Genomic DNA, 22,650 nt, shown 5'->3' with positions numbered 1-22,650 from the left:
AGTCAGGTTTCAGCACTTCATGTTCCATTTGGCAAGACACACTCGGACATAAAAATAAAAGATATGTACAATCTAGATTGTATATATACATCTGTTCAAAATGGCAGTAATAGTAACCCCTGTGAAGAGGACTGAGATTTATCCATACTCCTTTGCAGGCAAAATTTATTGAGGTAAAATTCTGTGTCTTGGCTAATGAAGCAGTTAGACAAGATGCTTTTTCTTATCTTGAACTCCTGGGTAAATTTTACATTAAAATTTTTACATTGTATTCAGTATCTTTGAGTTCCAGAAAAGATTTTCCATACAACTGTGAATGAACCCTACAAGGGCTGAAGTTGTGTCCATGTGATGAAAACAGGAAGAAACATACCCTCTGCATGTTTATACGTAAAATAAGTTAGAGACCAAAAAAAGAATACGAGCAACAATTTACTAAAGGCATAAAAATTTACAATAACCCCTTTTCTTACCCGAAACAAATTAAGAGCGGGAAATCTGATAAAAAATTTAGATGGTCATTAAACAGAAAAGCCTGTGCACAAGTAACAACTACATAAACTATAACAATTCAAAATGAAGGGAGAAAACTAGGGTGAGATGTTACAGAAATCCTCAAAATCATAAGCATGAAAAATAGGAAGTGAATTTTCAGCTTACTCAGGACAAAAACAAAGAACATCAAATCAAACCTAGCGTTTTAAAATCTCTGCTGTGCTTATTAAAAGCTTACAAAAGCTCAAAAAGTGGCTGAACTCACAGAAGAAAAGTCCAGACAAGGGTAACACACATAAGATGACTTCTGGCCCAGGAATTCCCTGAGCCACAATTTACTGTGTGCTCAGGGAAAAGCAGTTATTTCCTATGTTTGTTAATATTTCATTTTTTAAAGCCTTAAGTTTTCACTGCTTTTGTCTACATCTTTCTGATTCAAAATTTTCAAAATAATGTGATCAAAACATACAAAGAATTCTAGATGCTTTGTCTAGGGTTTACTACTGAGTTAAATAGTATCATTACAGTACCTGCAGGGTTATTTTCTCTAACATTCATCGTATATATTCTTGCATTTCTAGTTCAACTGAATATAGTTTTGACTCTTTGGAAAGACTCTGCTGAGCAGTTTGTAATGGCACACCAACCATTTTTCTGAAAGAGTTAATTTAGGGTTAACATATTTTAAATTACCGTTATCTAACATTCAGTATTTTTCAGTGGTAAACAAAGAATAACTAAGTGTTTTTGTACTAGCTATTTATTTTTTTTGTCATCTAACAAGCAAGCTCCTCACTGAAATTTCAGCTTCAATCTCTACTAAACTTAGCAACTAACTACTGGTTGAACACTTTACTTCCTGGCATCCTTCCTCCTTTCCTAGATTAATATTTTAATTGCTATTTTTATTAAAGAATATATTTGATTTTGCATAGTATTTTCATAAGCAAGTGGTAATCCAAAATCCTCATTAACTACAGTTTACTTAATATTCCCATTCATAAATGATAACAAAACAAAGATGAATGCTTCTTGAAAAGTATTGGGAAAATGTTACCGTTGTTGTGCTGGCACTGATGAGATCACACCTAGAATAGCAAGTACAAGGACAGTCATACAGGAAAGATTAATTGAAACTGGAATGGGGGTAGAAAGGTTAGCAGAATCATTAGAGCTTAGCTTCCAAGAAAGGCTTAAAAAGTTCAACTGGTTTAGATTGTGGAAAAATGAAGGCTGAGATGGGATATCTGCTATCTACACTTTTGCAGTGATTATTTTACTAGGGATGGGAAAATTTAAGAAAAACCACTTTGCACAAAATAATTGGCTGTAAAATATCCACAAAGCAAATTTAGGCTGGACATAGAAGATTCTTTATCATTAGAATAACAAAAAAAAAAAAAAAATAAAACTGAGAATAATTTAAAGAATAATGTCAAAGTTATAACTGCATGGGACTAGACTCAATGCTGGAGAAATTCCCCTCCGGACATACTTTAGCTCAGAAAGAGTATTCACTAGTTCTCACTAGAATAACTAATTTTCACCAAAACAGTTGCTTAATGGGAAACTGATTTTAATCGAACACCCATTTTTCTTAAAACGGTCTTCCACTGAAAACATGATTTTTTAAAAATTTTAGAGCAAGAGTATCAACAAAATTTCTGTTTTAAAATTGGCCAAAATCTTAAAGAATGTACTGCTTAGTAATACTTTCAATAAAAAACTCCAACCTTCAGTTTGGAAATTCCTTTCAAGTGTAAAATGCCAGTATCACTTAATTGCCACATGCTCCCAAATAACTCTATAAAGCATGCAATCTCAGACATACTACAGACTATATCATGATATTTTAAGACAACTTATTAAAGATTTTGTAGGATATAAAGCAGAAAACATAGTATAAGCAAAAAAGTCATAGCAATTAACAGACATATAAAAAACCTGAAACATTACAATAGCCATTTCAGCTATAAATATTTGTTTTTCAATTAAAAGCTTTAGGTACACTTTTTAGTTAATTTGGACAAAAGAGGTCAGATTTCAGAATGAAGAACTCATTTTTCTAGCACCAGACATTTTAATAACATTCTTTGGGAACATGACACACAACTAGAAGCTGTATCTAAAATGTAAATCTAGGACTAAATTAAACCTCAGATTAATAATTATTTTTTCTACAATTTATTACTTCCTGTAAATAATCCCTTAGTATCAGTATTCCTTATTTTAAGCCAGTTTAATTTTCCTCTTTATCTTGACAGGAACAAAAAAAAAAAAAAAAAAAAAAAAAAAAAAAAAAAAAACACATCATTTGTATAACCCTTGACTCCAGTATCTCTGTAATGTTTTCAAAACCTCTCAAGAACTTTATCATTACTGAAAGGATTTTGGCTTTTCCAATTTCGCATTTCTCTTTGCTCATACAAAGGCTGTTTCTATTTATGATTACTTTTTCTTTTCCAAATACATCTTTGAACTTTTCATCTTGCCTGACCTTTTTTTTAATGGTTTTACTTTACTGAATACTGCAACAGAACTGAGCTTCAAAACCATGTTTGTGATTATTCATTCCAATGAAAATTTTGAGTTTAAATACTTTAGCTGGGATTATGCCCAAGAGAAAACATCTCTTTAGGGAATGAACATCCCTAAATATCCTAGTAAATCATTTTAAAGATTTGAATACAGAGAATTTATGCAAAATTTTTGGATGATTTCCAAACATCAATACTCATTTTTTCACAAGTATGTTATTATAATAGCACATTTAAGCTACTCATATACCATAAAAATCTATCTTAGAATACAGGTAAATATCTAAAATCTACGCTCTCTCTATTTGCTGACTTCTGATACAGGATTTACTATTTACATTTGATTGAGCTGGGTGAAATAACGAATAAACAATTGAAAAACAAACCCCCCAAACCTCTGCCTTATTATTAGAACTCTAGTTCATACAACATATAAAACCAGAACTGATCAAGTGAGAAACACACCTAACCGGGGAGAGCAGGGCAACCTTAGAACCTCCAAAGTGAGGTTCCAAACCAAACCATGCCCGGTGGCCTGTATGTCGTGGTACGCATGCTCCTTCAACCACGCAAAATACCAAAATTACAGTCTCTGACACATAATGAACCCCAGCTAAATTCATCCATAACTGACATAAGCTTGCCACAAGTTTGCAATATACGATAAGCAAAGAAGCTGAAGAAAAATGTGTTTTCCTCTTCCCTAATGGAAGGCAACCCAGAAGGGCTGCAGGACAACAGGCAGTACCCTGGATCACTCTTTCTGTTTTCATCACGTGTCTTCCTTTGGTTACCAATGATAAAAACATGTTTTCATCTTATTTACACATATGCAACAGTGAAATTTGCTCCACTGATTTGCACTGACTAGTTACGATATAGAGTCAGAAGCAGGACATGAAGATTTGTATGTTTGTGTATTATCTCTTCTTTATGCTGAACACACTACTTACTGTTATCAACCAAACGCAACGGTGCCACTGGTTTTCACTGAGACTTACAATAGAGGAAAAAAAATTTACCATTCAGGTAAGGTGTTATTTTTAAATTACTAAGGTATTACACAAATTTTTTTAAATATAAGGTATTGATCATGCAACTGGAAGTATTTTTACTCATGTTGCAGGCATGACAGCTTCTTATACAGAGATTACCCAATATGTTGATAATTAGCAATTTAGCTGGAACACAATGCCTCCTTTTAACTACCGTTAAACTACTGCAGTTAATCATTTTTAAAAATATAGTATCTTGTTGAGTACCTGCTACCTATTATAGTTAACAAGAACCTTGACAATTTCAGCTTGGAACTGATTAAACTGAACCTATATTTCAGTGTGCTATCCATACAATAGAACAATGCATGGAACAATGATAAAATTATTAAATTCATTAAAAATCATGTATTTTGTTGACTACTGTAAAATATTGCCGAGTTAACTGGTTAAAAATACTGCATTTACACATCCTAATGCCTGTCTGACAAAAAACATCAGAAAGCACATTTATAGAGCCTTAAGTTATTTCTAAAACAGATTAAAAGTTAGGAAAATGCTTTAAAATTCTCTTACAAAAAGCCAGGGTATCCCATTTCTGAAGATGAATGATCCCACTTACTTTAAAATACTCTTTGAGGCCACTGGTAAAAGGCAACAAAACCACCCAGGTAAATATTCACATGACAATAAAAGGCATAAATAAAACACAAGTACGCAAATTAATTGCGCAATTAAGAGCAAGAGGCACAAAAGATAACACAGCAACGTAGAACAATATGAAAACTTGGTCATGTGACAGTAAGTTCACTGCCTATGCACTTTTAGCCAAGAAAGATTACTGTATTATGTCTCCAGCTGAGGGATAAATAAGTTAGATTGTAAAATAAATAGGTCACCTGCAGTCTCAGCTTCACGCCTAGTCTGACAACACTACTTTGCTGCTTCCCCCTTCCCCTCTGCAGCCGCGTGTCTCCAGCTCATCCCTTTTAGCTTTTCATCACATCTAAATCACATCAAAAGTTCTAATTATTATTTTCCAGTGAAAGCGCTTCCAATGAGAGTACATGACTCCAGTTAAGCCTTTGAACATAAAGCCTTTTCCACCTTTGTATGGTACCTCAGCTGTCTGCATAATTCATGAAGACAGATGAAAGTCTACTTCCCATGTAAATATATCAGGCAGAAAAATAACTGCTTTGAAATGAAACCAAGAGTGAGATTCAGATCAGACATCAGGAGTTAAAGCAGAAAGTCAAATTCTTAGGAAGCGTTACAGTGCTTAGATATTGCAGCGGGTCTGCATAAATTATGGGCCAAATCCAGCCCTATACAAAAACCTAAATTTGACTCTCTGCTAGGCATACTGCGCCATGCCAACGAATCCAGTGCACTGTAAAAGCTACATAATGCTGAGACACCCCCGCATCAGGCTATGTGAGGCATTTCAATTACTTTCAAAACACGCATAATCATTCGAATCCACCTCGGCGAAGCTGGAGGCTGAACTTTCGCATTGCTGGAAGGGAATCCCGGACTCGCATTCTCACTACTCATCGCGATGTCCTCGTCTCTCATTTCTAACGCGTCCTGGCGCAGCACAAAGACTGCGGAGAACAGTGGGATCTGCCAAAACAGAACAGTTAATTCTGCCTCCTACTCTTTCATTTAATTGAATTTTCAGCACCTGTGAACGTGCTGACAAATCTCCTCCTGCTCCAGTTATTTTTGGAACATACCACAGTGAACCTGAAGTCAGACGCAGCACTCTTCTTGACATGTGCTTGAAAAGCATTTCATATTCTTTAGACATCTGACGAGAACACTTGTTTAAAAGCATGTAGTTTAATTTCTTTAATTGTGACTGTATCAAAGGTTGACAAGACAAAACTTTGGAGATTGTATCAATCAGCACTAATGAAACTCAGAGCATTTAAAAGAAGATTTTTTTTCCCTTTGCAAAATTCACACAGTGCTCACAGAACTGTTCAGCAACAACAAATATATACTAGGCCCTCAGGGACTCATCCAATTTTTAATTTTGGATCTGGAGGAGGCAGAAATGGAAATCTTTCTAACGAATCTCTGTCAGATTTTACACTACTTCTATACGCATCTAAATAAAAGTCTGGGGATTCTGTTAAAACTAATAAAAAATAGTAGTTCTTCACAAAATCAGCAATTAACCATCAGAACTCCACCAGCAAAACTGGACGACGTTAAAAGTTAACGTGCAGTGGATATTAAAAGGCATGCTACTGGAAAAAGTAATGAAAAAATATTTATCAAGGCCAGTAAATATCCTATAATATCCTATATGGATCAGGAAGATCTGTGGCTACAAATCATTTTGGATTTGAGGACCAATTTCCAGAAATACTGATACTTACATTATTCCACAGGTAATTGCTGCTGTTGTAGAAGATATGATAATGGGCTGAACGTTTTGGTTTGGCTTTGGTAACCATTTTCACGTCTGTCCTGCTTAAGTGAAGAGAAATGTAAAGTTCTCAAGTTTTGAGATTAAGTATTGTCTCAGGAAGCGCAGGTATTAAGTATTAGCTCAGGAAGCGTGGGTTAGACGAGTGGACAGTGAGGCGGATTGAGAACTGGCTGAAAGGCAGAGCTCAGAGGGTCGTCATCAGTGGCGTGGAGTCTAGTTGGAGGCCTGTGGCTAGTGGTGTCCCCCAGGGCTCAGTACTGGGTCCCATCCTGTTCAACTTCTTCATCAACGACCTGGGTGAGGGGACAGAGTGCCTCCTCAGCAAGTTTGCTGATGATACCAAGCTGGGAGGAGTGGCTGACACACCAGAGGGCTGTGCTGCCATTCAGAGACACCTGGACAGGCTGGAGAGTTGGACAGAGAGGAACCTCATGAGGTTCAACAAGGGCAAGTGCAGAGTCCTGCACCTGGGGAAAAAATAACCCTAGGCACCAGTACAAGCTGGGGGCTGACCTGCTGGAGAGCAGCTCTGCAGAGAAGGACCTGGGAGTGCTGGAGGATGACAAGTTGACCATGAGCCAGCAAGGTGCCCTTGTGGCCAAGGCGGCCAACGGTGTCCTGGGGTGCATTGGGAAGACTGTGGCCAGCAGGTCCAGGGAGGTGATCCTGCCCCTCTACTCAGCCCTGGGGAGGCCTCATCTCAAGTACTGTGTCCAATTCTGAGCTTCCCAGTACAAGAGAGACAGGGAGCTGCTGGAGAGAGTCCAGCGTAGGGCTATGAAGATGACCAGAGGGCTGGAGCACCTGCCCTACGAGGAACGGCTGCGAGAGCTGGGCCTCTTCAGCCTGGGGAAGAGCAGACTGAGGGGGGATCTTATCAGTGTGTACAAGTACCTGAAGGGAGGGTGACAGGGGGACGGGGACAAACTCTTCTCAGTTGTCCCGTGTGACAGGACAAGAGGCAATGGGCAGAAATTGAAGCACAGGCAGTTCCGCCTGACCGTGAGGGGGAATTTCTTCCCTGTGAGAGTGACGGAGCACTGGGACAGGTTGCCCAGAGAGGTGGTGGAGTCTCCTTCTCTGGAGATCTTCAAGGCCCACCTGGATGCAACCCTGTCAACCATGCTCTAGGTGACCCTGCTCGAGCAGGGAGGTTGGACTAGATGATCTCCAGAGGTCCCTTCCAACCTTACCGATTCTATGATTGTCCTTACGTTGTTTTGATTAAAGCAACAAAACAAAAAACTTCAAGAGTGGCATAATATTTAGATACTAGAAGCACAATGATTAATATCAAGCTCAGCCACATAATAGCATCTTTAACAGCAAAAATGTAGTTTATGGCTTACATAATAACCTCATATAAAGACACTGAATTTGCAGCTATATTAAAAGTAAAATTACTTTGAATTACAATCATTTTTGCATGTTAGGTAATATCTTAAGTGCTCACATAAAAGATTTTTTTTAATTGTAAAATATTAGAATCAGAAGATTAGTATTGAAATTGCTGTGTCTAATAATTCTTTGAAATTAAAGTATCAGCTTCAGTGAATAGTTTTCTGATTTGTACTTTTAAAACAATGCATCTGAAAAAAAATACACTCAAAAATAGCGATAAACCTAACCTTAACAAGAAAAAAGCTAGCCATCTGTTCTCTGACTCTTCCCCCTTTCCTCCACCTTGATGGTCCCTAAATACTGTCCAGGACCAAGTATGCTTATCTTACAAAATTTGAGAAGATCACAGCTCATGGTAGTACAGCTCTAAGGGATTGATTTTCTTTGATACTGTACTCTCTTGTCAGTCCAGGGACTGAGATAAAAGGAAAAGTGATACAGAATCAAAAATATGCTAAAATTCCATCAGGCAGGACCAAATAAATCTAGCTTTTCTCATCCCTCAATTCATATATTATACATATTTTATAGACACACCATCTATAAACCATAGTTAAACAATGCACTTACCAACTGAAAACTCCTTAATACTGCCAAAATACACACATGGGGTTAAAACTCTCATCTTAGCGCACTGACTGTTGCTATGATTTCCATGTGATTATTCCTCCTCATAACCAAGAGGACAACTCAGAGAAGAAAGAAGACATTAACTATGAAAAATAAAGGTGCCAGAGTTGGGTCCACACTCAGAAGCAGCTATGAATCTTTAATATTAATCTCTGAACCTTCTGCAGCTGATTTCTGTACACACTGGCTTTGCCTAAATCTATTTTAATTTGGAAATTAGATATGATTTGGAAATCAGAACAAATATTTTTCAAATGTGTAGCGTTTAAGTTTTGATTACAAATGAGGCTCATTTCAAAAATAAATTCCTCTCGAAACAGCAAATCTGCAATATTATGTGAGATGTAGTATACTTATAATTTATATATAGATGACAAGTTCAGACATAAATCAGTAGAAAGTTGCATTGAAAATTGTTCTCTGTGAAAACGGTTGAATCTTTGTAACAGACATTGAGGCTGAATGTTATTGAGACCTTGAGATTTGAAAGATCAAATTCTGCAATACTTCTCTCCAAACTGAAAAGTTCTTTAGGACTGGGAAAGACATATGTTCACCTGTGAATGTATGACACTATGAAAAGTGGAAGAAAACAGTAAGGACACTACAGTGTATATATTGTGAATGTGATTTTCAAGTTTGAAAAGTATGTAAAGATTTTAGAATTAATTATTTAAAACAACAGGAATGTAGAATCATTTTGAAAACTTAAACCTTAAAATAGTATCTGCTTTTTAAAATTACATTCACATATCTTTTCCCAGCTAAAAGAAACCCTCCTTCATCACTCAATTTTCCTTTATTGAAAAATAAATAAATCTGTTACATGACAAAGCAAAAGCCATTTTGTCTTCAAAAAGTGAGCCTTACAGAATGCAATAGAGAAATGCAATTTTCCAAGAAGAAAAAAAAACCAGCTTTGTGACTGTATAACATTAATCACCACAAGGTCTGGGTAGCACAATTTTTTTAATTATAAAACAGTTTTACCTACTGTTTTTTCATGAATTTAACTATCTCAGGCCAGAGATAGTTAAAAAGCCAGAGCCTATGTCTGGAAGGCTGCTATAGAACAGTAACAGACCTTCTTGTGCAGACATGTTGTCCATACACACACTGCTGAGTCGAGTTTTTTCTAAATTCGATTTTGAAGATAATATACAGGTTAAATGCATGAGAATACTTTCTATCTTCATTCTCAGCTTTCTACATAATACATTTTTAAAAAATAGTATTTCCCAGTCTGAGATTTCATTTCATATTGGGGTAGGAGGAGGATAGAGTGTATACATGAAAGTATGTAAATATTGGTCTTTTCTCAAAATATTTATAATTGAAATATTATAGAAATAAAAATGGAAACTATCTAATTCTTCTGTGTTTCTGTAAAGAACAATCATCACCATTACGTAGCCCCCAGGGCAGTTTCAGATGGTCCACAAGCCTACTGGAAAACACTTAGCCAGAAACATTTGAAGTAGTGGTACTTTCTGTGAGCTGCCATCAGTCTAAGGCAATCAAATGGTTCCTGAAATGCTTCCAGATCACATAAACTCTACAGTGCTTTTGTGTAGCGTAAGTTAACGTTTCTTGATTTTCTCATCTGACATCTTTTATTTATGAAACTTATCTACTATGGGGAACATGTGATTAGATGGAAAGGAAGAGAAAAACATATAGCAAAAAGTGACATCGGAGTTTTCGCCGTTTCCAACCTCATTACAAAGCATGGCACAGTTTCGAAAGGGAAGTCTAAGCGGTAAACCCGAGATTACGATAGCGTGCATAACTCCTAAAGCAAGACGTTAACTCGTTTTGAGTAGGAACGCTTACACAGCATTCTCCTTGCGTTAGTTAATGACTTACAATTTTGTGGCATTACTTCTGTCATTTGGTAAGTAAGCTATTGTAGTTATTTGGAAAAAAATGTGCATCAAATTAGATAGCAGACTGCCTTCAGGGAGAAGCAGAAGCTACTAAGCTGTTTTGGAGAACAGTCTTCCTGCATTCTGCACAATACGGAATAAAAACAAACAAATTTTACGTATTATTTTAAATAGAGCTGCAATGGGAGGCTATCTAATGGAATTTATTCCATTTGCCTCAACTTTTAAACCACATCTGATACAAAATACATGGAAACGCTCAAATTGGCCTCTCTTAATTAAATAATGGTGAGAAATAATTAATATATTCACTTCTTTTTTAAGAATATGGATGTAATGGATTTAGAAATTAAATATAATTTACCTGAGAGAGGCATGCTGCAATTCTGCAAGCTGACCAGAATGCTTTTCAATTTATTTCTCTGGGGAAGGCAATCTATAGTAAACCAAAATACAAGCTCATGATCAGGAAAATGCAAATAACTAGGTTTCCAATCTCTCACTGCAGAACAAAAGCATACAAATGAGGTCATATTCAACTAACTGTACTGCTTAGAATGCAAAAATATACCAGTGAACTTCGGGTCACTCACTGTGACCTAACAAAATGCAAAATTCTCAATTTTTCTTCCACCTTTTTAACTTTTTCGGTAAACAAACAGTTTGTCTGTAGTACACAATAAAAAAATGAAAAATACAGCAACAGAAAATCCAAACAACTGGCCCCTAGAAAAAAAAATCATAAAAATATGAGTAGAGCTCTAATTGATTAAAGCTTTTTGAAAACAAGAGGTTTTTTTTTTCTTTTAGGGTTTTTTTAATTAGAAAGTACATTCTGGACACAAATGTACTTTTCTATGTAGACAACTTGATAATAATTTCTGAATGCATTGATATATAGGTAGGTACAAACAGATTCCATTCAGACTGGCCTTTATGCAGTTAATTACATCCCAAAAATGAACTAAATAGATAGATAACCAGAGCATATTGCATTTTCTCATGTATGGAAATTGCTTCCATTTTTTTTTTTATCTGCAAGAAACCAATTGCTTTACTGAACACTTTGCATTGAGAATAAATATACAAGACGACTAAGCTAATTGCACATCTCATGCATCTACGGAGCTGACAAACAGCATGTTTTCAATGACAGGCACCATCTGACCAAAGTAACATGATTAACGTGTTACTACCATCCCCGTTATTAAAGAAGTCTCTCTCTGCAAAAGATTCTTTTGAACACGGTGGTTAGTATTTTTAAAAATTACCACACCTAACCTCTGCCTTACTCACTAATCCCCAAGAATTGTGGTGGCATACAGGTGGCAAACTTTGTGCCGGTCTAAATTCAAGGCACAGAGTATTCATGACAGGATGCAGTTACAGCCCAGCAACAGTTTTCCCCACTATGACTTTACACAACTGGAAACCATGGTATTTTCCCATTTCAGTGACAGGAGGGACACTGTGGAGCAGCAAAGAAGTGATGCTGCAGTGACTTAAGAGCGTAGCGTCCCACCTCGTTCCGCGCCCCACTCCCAAACCAAATATGAATATCTGAACAAGAAAAGAGAAATTAATAACATAACCTCCATTAATTATTACAAGTCATGGTAGTCTTTTGTTTCTAAAACACTGCTGAAGGTCTTGCACATCTGAATTAGAGCTAGCACTTCTTGATTTACTTCTGCTTCCTGACAAGCAGTATGTGAAAGCCTTTCATAAATATTAAAGAAAAAGCCTCATGTCTCTTGCATCATGAAAGCAACATTTTATCATTCCACTGTGGAGAATTCATTGACTTTTAATCACGTCTTCAGAGCCACAAGAAAAAAGTTTTCCAAGAAACGCATTTCTATTAACTGTGTTACATTCTATGTTCTCTACTTCCATGTTTAGAAAGAAAATATGATCAATATTCAGATCAAGCAGGGAAGAGTAAAGATCTTACAATTAAAGAATAGAAACTGGAAGCAAGACTACCATTCGTAGCTTCTGTCAGTGATGGTGCACATAGCAGCTCAGACTATGGTTCCTTAGACCAGATCTTCTAAAACAGTGAATTTATGCTGGATATCTTTATTTATTTGTACTATATTTTAACAAACTTGCATGCTTAAAAGGTGGGCACTTACAGAATATTTCAAAAAATTCATTTAGCTGAAAGTGTCAACACAGTGAATATTCAACTTTGCAGATGGTACAGCCCATCAATACTTCTCAATACGTATGCCAAGCTGAACTATGAATGTGGCGTGATTAAAAAAAATACATGGCAGAAAATGAATAATTTTTGTGAAAACATATGAATTTGTATTTGTACTGGATACAAATCCAAATGTAGTTGATGTCTGTATTTATACAGAATTCAGTTTTTCCTATTTGTTTTAGCGTTTTTATCCATTCTTTTCCTCACATCATCCTCTCCTCACCCTGCATGATTAAACAAAATTAAGAAAAAAAGTTTTGACTCCCTTTCCTGTTCCTTTGTTATTTCAAACAATTCCTGATACTGTAGAACCTTGATCAGCAAAAGACTTCAGCAACAGCAGATTTTCTGATGTTATCTGAATTAGACCTTGTACCTAAAAATCAAACTTTGATTCATTACCAAGCTCTAAGAAGCATCACTTCAGGTATCCTAAGCATATAATTCAGATCAATTAGTTCATCTGAAAATCAAACAACTTTACTGAAATATCAAAATAATGGTTTAAAAGTAATTTTTAGGTTCACACTTTTGTGAAAACTCCACTTTTGACTACAGAACCTGATTTTCGGACATACTGAGCATCATTAGCCATTTAAAGTTACTACAAGGTAAGCACCTCTTAAAAATGACAAATATATCTTGAATTGACCAAGCACAAGTGGACATCTCCAAGGCTGTATTATCTCAGTTTTAAATAAAGTGGCCTTAAAAAATACCAGCAAAGAAACTGCAGAAAAAGTGCATATTTAGTCTCCATAAAATATTAAAACCACCCCATACTACTATAGTTCAACAAGAATTTTACTTGATGTTTTGACAATTTAGAAATTATCTATGCAGTTATAAAATCAATCAAAACTGATTAACTGAATTGCTCGTTTTTCTGCATTTTGTTTTTATCAGCTGTTATTAACATTTCATAAGCATTAATATTTATAGATTACAAAGATTACAAGAAACAGTACACCGAAATAATATTACCCTCAGAAAATAAACATCAAACACTATTACGTAAACTCAGGATTTCATAATAAAAAAAATATGTTGAATTATTTCAGTATCAGGAAATACTGTAGTCTAATTCACCCAGAAGAGAATATACCTAAATCTGAACAGATAAAATTATGTTTCTTCACTATGCACAAAGTCTGAATATATGGTTTTAACGCAACACTCCCAGATTATCAACAGAGCATTTCGAGCCCCCTCTGAAGAATCTGTAATGTCTTTGTGATTTCCACCTACAGTGGTTTTGGAAACCAATAATCTTCTACGGCGGAACCTCATGTGTGCTGCAGATTTTAACAATCCCTGCTTGAGATTCTGTGCCATAGCACATCTCCATTAGGTAACAGGAAAAACTACAGAGAACTTAACTGCAAGGAGGACTCAAACTGCCCATGTACAAGCTGTGCTACCAAGTATTCACAAGACAACCTCAGTAATTGTAGACTCATTACGCTGCAAGAAAAATAACCCGCAAGTTAGGTGGAATATGGAAGAGAACGCGAGCTGAAATGGCTCTGTGGGATGCAGATACTCCATCACATCCGAATGGCTAGCTGCAGAGATATGCTGCGCTTTATAGCTTCCAGTACCACAAAAACACCAAGAATTTGTAGTGTTGGGGAGAGTCTTAGCAGGAGAATACATTACAGTCTGAAAAATAGCAATGTAGACTACACGTATGAGCATATGTCTTTCTAACGACAGACAGAGGTACAATACCATTGCAGGAGAATACATTAGGAATGTGCCCAGGGAGCGGCAGAGCTCCCTCCCTCAACTTCACTACTTCTTCCTCTCCTGTCTCTGTCAGTAGTAAAATCGTGCATGACAGTTTCCCTATTTGTTTGAACAATCTCATTTTCCTCTTGCTGAGATACCTAAGAACAAATTTTGGAAGCAGTAATTATTGCTCTGTAAACCACTTGACATGGAGAATGAATCCTATTGGAGAAACTGTAATAAGTTCATGTAATTAGGTACAGCTTAAGCTAATGCAGTTGGAGGCAAAAGTGAAATCCTGATTGTTACCCTTTTCTGTCAATGCTTTAAATTGCTGCTGCACAAGCTTAAATGCACATAATTAACTCCAAGCATGCAAATGGTATTCATATAGGTTTTAAAGCAAATTATGCATACGCATTTCTGTTTTCTGGACTGAGCTGCACAGACTGTGGCAGTTAGTACAGTAGGGAGCTTATCCTAACATTGCCTCTAGATCTTGTAGTGTTACATACTGCAAAATACCATGCAACAAATACGGATCACGGATCCTCAGAAAGCACAGTAGTATGTTAACTTGTAATTTAACTTAAAGATTAAGTATTATCATGAAATTTTACAAGATAAAGTTACAGAATCATCTTTTCACTGCTTTTTTTTTTTTTTTTTTTTTTTTTTTTTTTAATACCAGGCTTTCATAGCTTTTCTTGCTGGATTTACTCTGACAATAAATGAATAAACAAAGATTTTTCTTTGATGCTTTCTGTCATCTAGTCTTCCTCATTACAACGTAGGTGTTCACTTAGTGATGGGACTGAAGGCTTTGCTGAGCTAAAATGAGAATAACCCAGGTCACCTTTACAAACAGTTAGGTTAATTACTTGGCTCTGTCTGATTTTCTCATTTTTCAGAACTGACTTTACAAATCGAAGGTGAACAATGATCTGGTAATCCCCTCCTTGTTTAAGCATCTATAACCCTATACTGCATAAATTTCAGCTTTATACACTTTCAACTAAATCTAAAATTCTATGGCCATATTAAAAACTGCCAGAAAAGTAATTTCTGACCTTTCATCCCAAAGCTATGTGAGCAAGTCTAATGTACTGAGATATACAACTCTTCTCCTCAAAACTAGAAAAAGTTAATACATTTAAAATTTTAATTAGAAAAAAATGGTATCTTTTAAGTGTAAGTGACACAGACTAACTGGACAGCTTCAACCGTAGAAAAGAAACAAATTATGAATAATTTATATGAAAGGTATTCACACCAACTTAGTGAATATACGTTGTTATGAAAAACAAAGTGCATGAAATATTTTGGGGAAAGAATAAAGTAAGGATAGAATTCTATCCTTTCTAACAGTCATACAGATTTTTAACAAATGCTAATTGCCAACTCCTTCTTAAATTAATTTGATCTACAGAAAATAATTTATTGTAAATTTGCAAAAATGTTTGTAAAGTACACATTTATACATACAAAATATAAATATCATGCAAGTTATAAAGCTAAATAAAATCTCACTTTTAAAATTTGAATAATGATAATAATTCACTCTGAAAAAACTCTGTCTTACTGCTCCAACATTTTAGTTATTTTCACTTCTATAAATATAAAGTAATAGTATTTTTCTGCATGGCTTCTATTTTCAGTCAGGAAATATGTCATCCTTTCACAAATAAGTGAAAATGATTTCAGTGAGGACTGACACGGTAAGTCTGCCAAAGAGCGAAGCCTAACCGAAAGCACTGCTCAGATGTAAGTAAGACTCTGACTACATCTGCCCAGCTCTTAACTCATTAGACGATTCTGGTACCCAGGGGGGAAGAAACCAAGAACACTGAGGTGCTTTGGGGAGGCTTACCCAAAAGCTCTCGCCTATCTGCCCTGTTCTAACAGTTTAGCTACACACAGAAAAGAAACGAAGACGCACAAACGAACTCTTAACAACTTTACATAGGTAAGGGACATTTGTGGTGAGAAGCCAGAGGGTAACCCAGGTAACGGCTGCTAATTGGCTTTAGATACAGGGAAAATCAGTGAGATTGGCCCGGAGCGACAGGGCTAATGAGGCCGCTGGCAGCTTACGCAGACCTTCTCAATTAGCAAGCAATAAATAGTTAAAACAGTAAGCCCTGAAGGGGACAAATACGCAGACATCTAACTCCACGCAGAAGGCTGAGCCCAGTGGGGAACATCTGCTTAGACACTTCAGCCAGCTGCAGTGGTATCTGGCTCCCCCATGTTCATGGTGTCGATCCAACAGGACTGGAATGGTATGTGCTACCCATAGGTATGTGCGTGCACATGCGTGTGTATGGAAGAACAGGAACACAAGAACAAAAATTGCTCTCTGCCTGCAATATCCGTCCTACTTAGTAAAAATATTCAGTATCTATATCATGGAGCAATACGGTTCTGTTCTTCTGGCTAACTTGTCCTAAAAACTGCAATGGGACCAAAAAAAGGTCCCTCTATTATAAAAAAGTAAAGATGGAAAGAAATGTTACAGGTCTAAAAATAGATTTTATGATGAAGAGCAGACAGGATAAACTTTCAAAGTTTAGAAACAATATATATTAAGGGACAAACAAGCACAAACTGGTAATAAATTTAGCCTGAAAAATGGGTAATGATTTCTAGCTATCAGAGAAGCAAGGTTTTGGAACAGCTTTTCAGTAGTGATAGTGGAAAAAAGAAAATACAAGTGGTTTCAAGATGAAACCTCAGTTAATGAACCTGGTAACAGGACACTTACAAATAGTACCAAAGTGAATTTGATAGCACAGAAGTCAATTCCAATTTTATGCCCCATAACATTAAGATGTTGGACTATATGAAATTGTTTTGAGTATGAAAAAAATACTGCACATGAATCTAAAGTTATAACTACAAAACCAGAAATCCAATATATTGCAATATTAAACAAAATTCTTTGTGAAATTTGCCACCCTTGATTAAAGAATGTACGAAAATTCTGTTAGGAGTGCTCAGATTCAAAGTGGTATTCTCTCCTGAAGTCGAATCTAATATCGAACACAGAGGTTACAATATTCAAATAAATTAGAATGAGCTGAATGAAGCATGTAGATAATTTTAGGATAAAACTGAAAATAATAATGGAAAAATATTTCCAAGAACACTCGGTTGAGTTTTGCTGAAATATTTGGGAGTGTATTAGGTTTGAATGAAGCTATAACATTTAGCTTGACCTCCAATAAGATGAAGTAATTATTAAACCCTTTTAATTCATTTCAGTGTTTTCACAAGCTACATTCTTTCTGATGATTTTTTTTTCTGCACAGCTCTTCAATATTCCACTTAGCTACTTAAGGAAAAAGTAGTCAGCAATTTCTTAATCATCATAATCTGTTTTCTACTCCATAAGCCTGCTTCTTCTTTCACTATGACAAAATATTTCATAATAATTGATAAAACATGTTTGCAATTTTCGGATCAGTCTCTTCTGGGAAAGCGGCATTGTGAAACGGCTTTGCAGGGGGAGGTATTTCTAAAGGGCAGGAAAAGTTCTTTTGAAAAGCATTAGCTGCAGTACAGAAAACGGCTTCTGTCTTTAAAACCTGATAACTTCCATATTTAAAATGCAGTATGCAAATCTTTGGATTTTTGTATTGAGTAAATTTAATTTTTAAATCAGCTACTACAATTTATACTTCACAACCACATTTCAAAACCCTATGCACATGGCTACATCTCTGTATACCTGCAACAACCTGTTCTCTAAAAAATCTCTACTCAGCCCTGGGGAGGCCTCATCTCAAGTACTGCATCCAGTTCTGGGCTCCCCACTACGAGAGAGACGTGGAGCTACTGCAGAGAGTCCAGCGTAGGGCTACAAAGATGGTCAGAGGGCTGGAGCACCTGCCCTATGAGGAACGGCTGCGAGAGCTGGGCCTCTTCAGCCTGGGGAAGAGAAGACTGAGGGGGGATCTTATCAGTGTGTACAAGTACCTGAAGGGAGGGTGTCAAGGGGACGCGGACAAAATCTTCTCAGTTGTCCCGTGTGACAGGACAAGAGGCAATGGGCAGAAACTGAAGCACAGGCAGTTCCGCCTGACCGTGAGGGGGAATTTCTTCCCTGTGAGAGTGACAGAGCACTGGACCGGGTTGCCCAGAGAGGTGGTGGAGTCTCCTTCTCCGGAGATCTTCAAGGCCCGCCTGGATGCAACCCTGTCTAACATGCTCTAGGTGACCCTGCTGAGCAGGGAGGTTGGACTAGATGATCTCCAGAGGTCCCTTCCAACCTTACCCATTCTGTGATTCTATGCCAAGTGTAGTTACTGTCACTCTAAACAATTCAATCTGTACTACTTATGTGGTACACTTTTACACTATCCAGTCTCCTGTGGGATTCACGAAAATCCGTAACTGTCACAGCAGTAGGATAGCAGAGAGACGAACAGATTAACAGGATTTGCTAAACTGGATGGAAACACAAGAACCATGAAGTTCCAGCTCCTCGGAAAGCAATTAGTCAAACAGCAATGAAGGTGACATTAAGCAAATGCATTTTGGCAAAGATGCAACAGCCTAAAACTAGACTTTTCTACTCCATCAAGATTCTCAGGCACTTCACCAGCTAAGCAGCAATCTGTATGCTTTTATACAAGCTTATTTTTGAAATAGTTACAACGGGAATAAGGTAAAACATGTTAACTCTTCTCACCTAATAATTCAACTGTTATGAACTGCATCCCAGTTGATCAGGAGTAAATCCCATCTGGAAGACTTGAATGCTTTCCTTTACAATATCAAACTGAACGAATCATGACTAGTAGTCAGGCCAAAAGCAAAAAATGTAAATTTGCATTATCTAAGTTCCTTAATAGCTATAACCCAATTATTGCAAATAGTACCTAAATATTAATATCAATTAAACAGGGGGATAATATACTTGGAGTTTCCTGTCTTGTGATTCTTGTTGCTCTTTAATTGCATTTTATTTCTCAGAAAGTAAAACATTCCACATGAATATGAATGGTAATAATAATGATCTATGATATTAAGTATAAAATTTGCAATTTTCAGAGCTGTTCTTTCTTCCTGCTCTTGCTCAGAATCAGCTTATATTCTGTATAATCTACCACTGAAGTACAGAATTCTATTGCACTAAGTGGGGGCTTATTTTCACAAGAATTTGAACCAGTTTCAAAACAGACTAGTATCTCTCCATTTTTAACTCTCTTCACTCTCTTCATAATACTATATTCATCAGTGGTTTTAAGCAGAAAAATGAATAACTGTTTAAGTGTCACATCTGTGTGATATTTCTTCCTTTCAGTATCCTCTGCTAATATTTTGGGGGGACGGCCCTTTAGTAATGCTCGATTTGACATGCCTCCCTCATGGAAAACCCTGAAAACTCTAAATATTCCTGCAAGGATTAAAATATATAGAATTCCAAAATTAACACTGCAGAACTGATGTATACATACCCATCTCTATTAAGTTGCAGAGAGACATCTTCTAAACAGCTGTTAGAGAGTTTTGAAGTAACAGCTCAGTACTACTATTTACAAAAGAAAACTGGAGGAAAAGACAATAAAAGGGGGGGGGGGGTTGCCAGTTGAGTAAATCGCTCGCATCCAACATTAGGAACGAGGCTGATACCTAGTGCTCCTTAGCAGAGGGAAATGGTGAGAATATCTGAAACTTAATAATGAAATTGGGCCAGGCATATTTAACTGAATATTTAACTGGATATTGAACTGAGCTTCAAATAAGCAATTTCAGTATTGACTGAAAGCTTCAATACAGTTTAAGAAAAACAAATACTAAATTCTAAATCACTGTCATTCTGTGAAATACATAGTCAAGTTTTGTTGTTTCATAAAGTTTCTGAAACCTTTACTTACAGATAGCTGTTCTTACTCACCTGTGGAGTTCTACTGATGTAAATGGGATTTATTTGAATGAGTAAAAACTGTGGGATTAAAATTCTTGTCAATGAGTCACTTATCCAGCTCAATATAATTAATGATAAATCCACCAACAATTGACATAGTCTGAACATCTTCTATCAATAAATTTGCATGCAGAAACTCAACCCAATGTATCCCCAGTATAGCATCACAAGAAACATAAATCATTTAAAAATCTCTCTCTGTAACACAAATGTAGACATACATTATACTTTGTTCCTACTACAGCAGGAGCAAAGTGTAAACAAGGTACTTTTAGAAAAGGTACTGGCATATTCATCAGGGACCAAATGCCATTGCATTTGATTAAGATCATACAGAGCGTAGGTAATCAAAATCAGGACACTTCCTGCTTTTTGTAGGACACAAAGGGCAATTTTCACTTAAAGGTACAGGGTATAAACTCATATATATTATTCACAGAACGTCAATACTGATTTATAGACATAGCATGCAAACCAGAGTGGACCATGCATAACATAAAAGATGAAAAACTAGCAAGTGGAAAAGGTAAATAGCTGTAACGTCAAAGGATTTCAAACACTGAGGCAGTGCAACAAAACACAAATGCTACTTTTCTTTAAATTATTTCAACAGCTCGGAAGTTCATCTGCACATGCCACCATCATGAAAAGCAACTTTTCACTCACCAAAGTAGAGTTATGTGAAGCATCACCTGAGACCTCGGGCGTTCTTGTGCTGTTTGGAAGTCTGTGAGGGTTACGAGCTATCGCTTGGCACCAGCCCAACATTTTCTCCTTCCACTTATCCCTTCTCAATTTCTGAAATTCTGAAAATAATTTAGATTCCCTGAAACATTGACACTTTGAACTTATTGCGTGCATGTCTCTGGATGCATGCCTTTAAAAACAGCATTTTAAGTTGTATCTAAACAAGCTGGAAATATTCTTAAAAGAACTAGCTTATTTAAAATACGTTGAAGCTTTATGCCATGCTGGTTAGCAGAGAGTTATATATTTATAGCACACCTTTCATGCATTAATACTGTTTCAGTGTCAGAAAATTCAGTGTCTTCTCCAATGTTAAATCTTAAGGTGTCACTTTAATAAGAAAAGTGTTATTTTAAAGGAATTTTATTATAAGGTAACCATGAGATCATTCTTAAAGCCATATAATGTTTGGATACAATACCCTACATTCCCCAAAACAAGCAGAAATAGCTCTAAAGCAGTAAAAGATATAGACTACAAATCAACAGTGTGGAAACACACATACATATACATACTCATCCCCACATATACTGGAATACCCAGCTTGGCTTAAACAAGAAAAGTATTGTAAATACAAAACTCAATGCACACACATTAGCAATAATTACTACAGACTAAGTTGCACATCAGCTTCTTTTTAATTTGTAACAGTAACAAAACACCTTTTAAGTAATACTGAGATACTGAGTCAATACAGCACTAGTAAGTTTCTACTAAGTGCAAGAAACCTACGTATTTTAAAATTTCACAATTTACTTTTACCAATTGAAAGAAAGCATAGGTCTTCAGTGCAGAACTTCACCAATTAATTACAAAAAAAAAAAAACCTCTGAGCTTTTTGTCTTTACAGTCTCTACAGCAATTAGTAATCTGGCAGTTTATAACATTTCAAATTTAAAGTGTGTTATTCTATAGCATCATGAAATATAATAAATATTTAGCTACCTCGCAAGTCCTACAAGGAAGATTGTTTATTTTCCTTAGTGATGTGAATGCAACTAGCAGACCTTTACATACCAAACTTTCTTTTATGAGTAAAATGAGTTCCAGTGAAAACCTGGTGCATTTAAACAACCTGTATACAGACTCAAAAAATGATTCCATGCTCTAAAAACTTTTCATTGTTTATCCAACATATCACAAAGTACTCTTAAGTAAAAGGATCAGAACAAATAGCAGAAGGGTAGGCATTCCCATACTGTCCTACATCGTAACTTGGAAAGATAACCGATTATAATTTTTATTTTTCAAGTTTCTACTACAACCTAGCTAATTACTAGAATGTAATTACTAGAATGTAATTAATGTACTAGAATGTAGAATGTCTGTGCCTGAAACATTATCTACCAATTAAGCAGAATTGAAATAATGGTGAAGCCTAATTTCTACTTCAGGTAGTCTTGCTGCTTTTTTTTTTTTTTTTTTTTTATTAGACACACAAAAGTGTCCTGAGACAGGAAAATATCTCTGCAAATATATTTTGACCGGAATTTCCTAGTTTTCATTTAAAATTACAAGGTGAAAGCATTTCAGTATTGTTTAGATTTTTCAGAGAGAACCAAATCATTCGGTCCTGCTGCTCTGGAACCTGCCCCTGTGCTTCTTCACACACTGCCCTGTAAGTAGCGCGTACGAGTGGAG

At 36.1% G+C, this 22,650-nt stretch overlaps 1 protein-coding gene across 2 annotated transcripts in view; it reads right to left on the bottom strand.

Annotated features, from left to right (window-relative positions):
• MARCHF1 (membrane associated ring-CH-type finger 1) overlaps positions 1 to 21,030 on the bottom strand; it is an 85,320-nt gene extending 64,290 nt beyond the window's left edge. For both annotated transcript variants that reach the window (XM_062574711.1, XM_062574712.1), the window contains exon 1: positions 20,929 to 21,030. In XM_062574711.1, coding sequence (XP_062430695.1) covers positions 20,929 to 21,030 — 102 coding nt within the window. The remainder of the gene's footprint in view (positions 1 to 20,928) is intronic.
• Between the last annotated feature and the right edge of the window lie 1,620 nt (positions 21,031 to 22,650).

The sequence above is a fragment of the Rhea pennata genome, chromosome 4 (assembly GCF_028389875.1).
Source record: "Rhea pennata isolate bPtePen1 chromosome 4, bPtePen1.pri, whole genome shotgun sequence".
Lineage (NCBI taxonomy): Eukaryota > Metazoa > Chordata > Aves > Rheiformes > Rheidae > Rhea > Rhea pennata.
The sequence above is the reverse complement of the archived record's forward strand: the minus strand, read 5'-3'. Positions and strand labels throughout refer to the sequence as shown.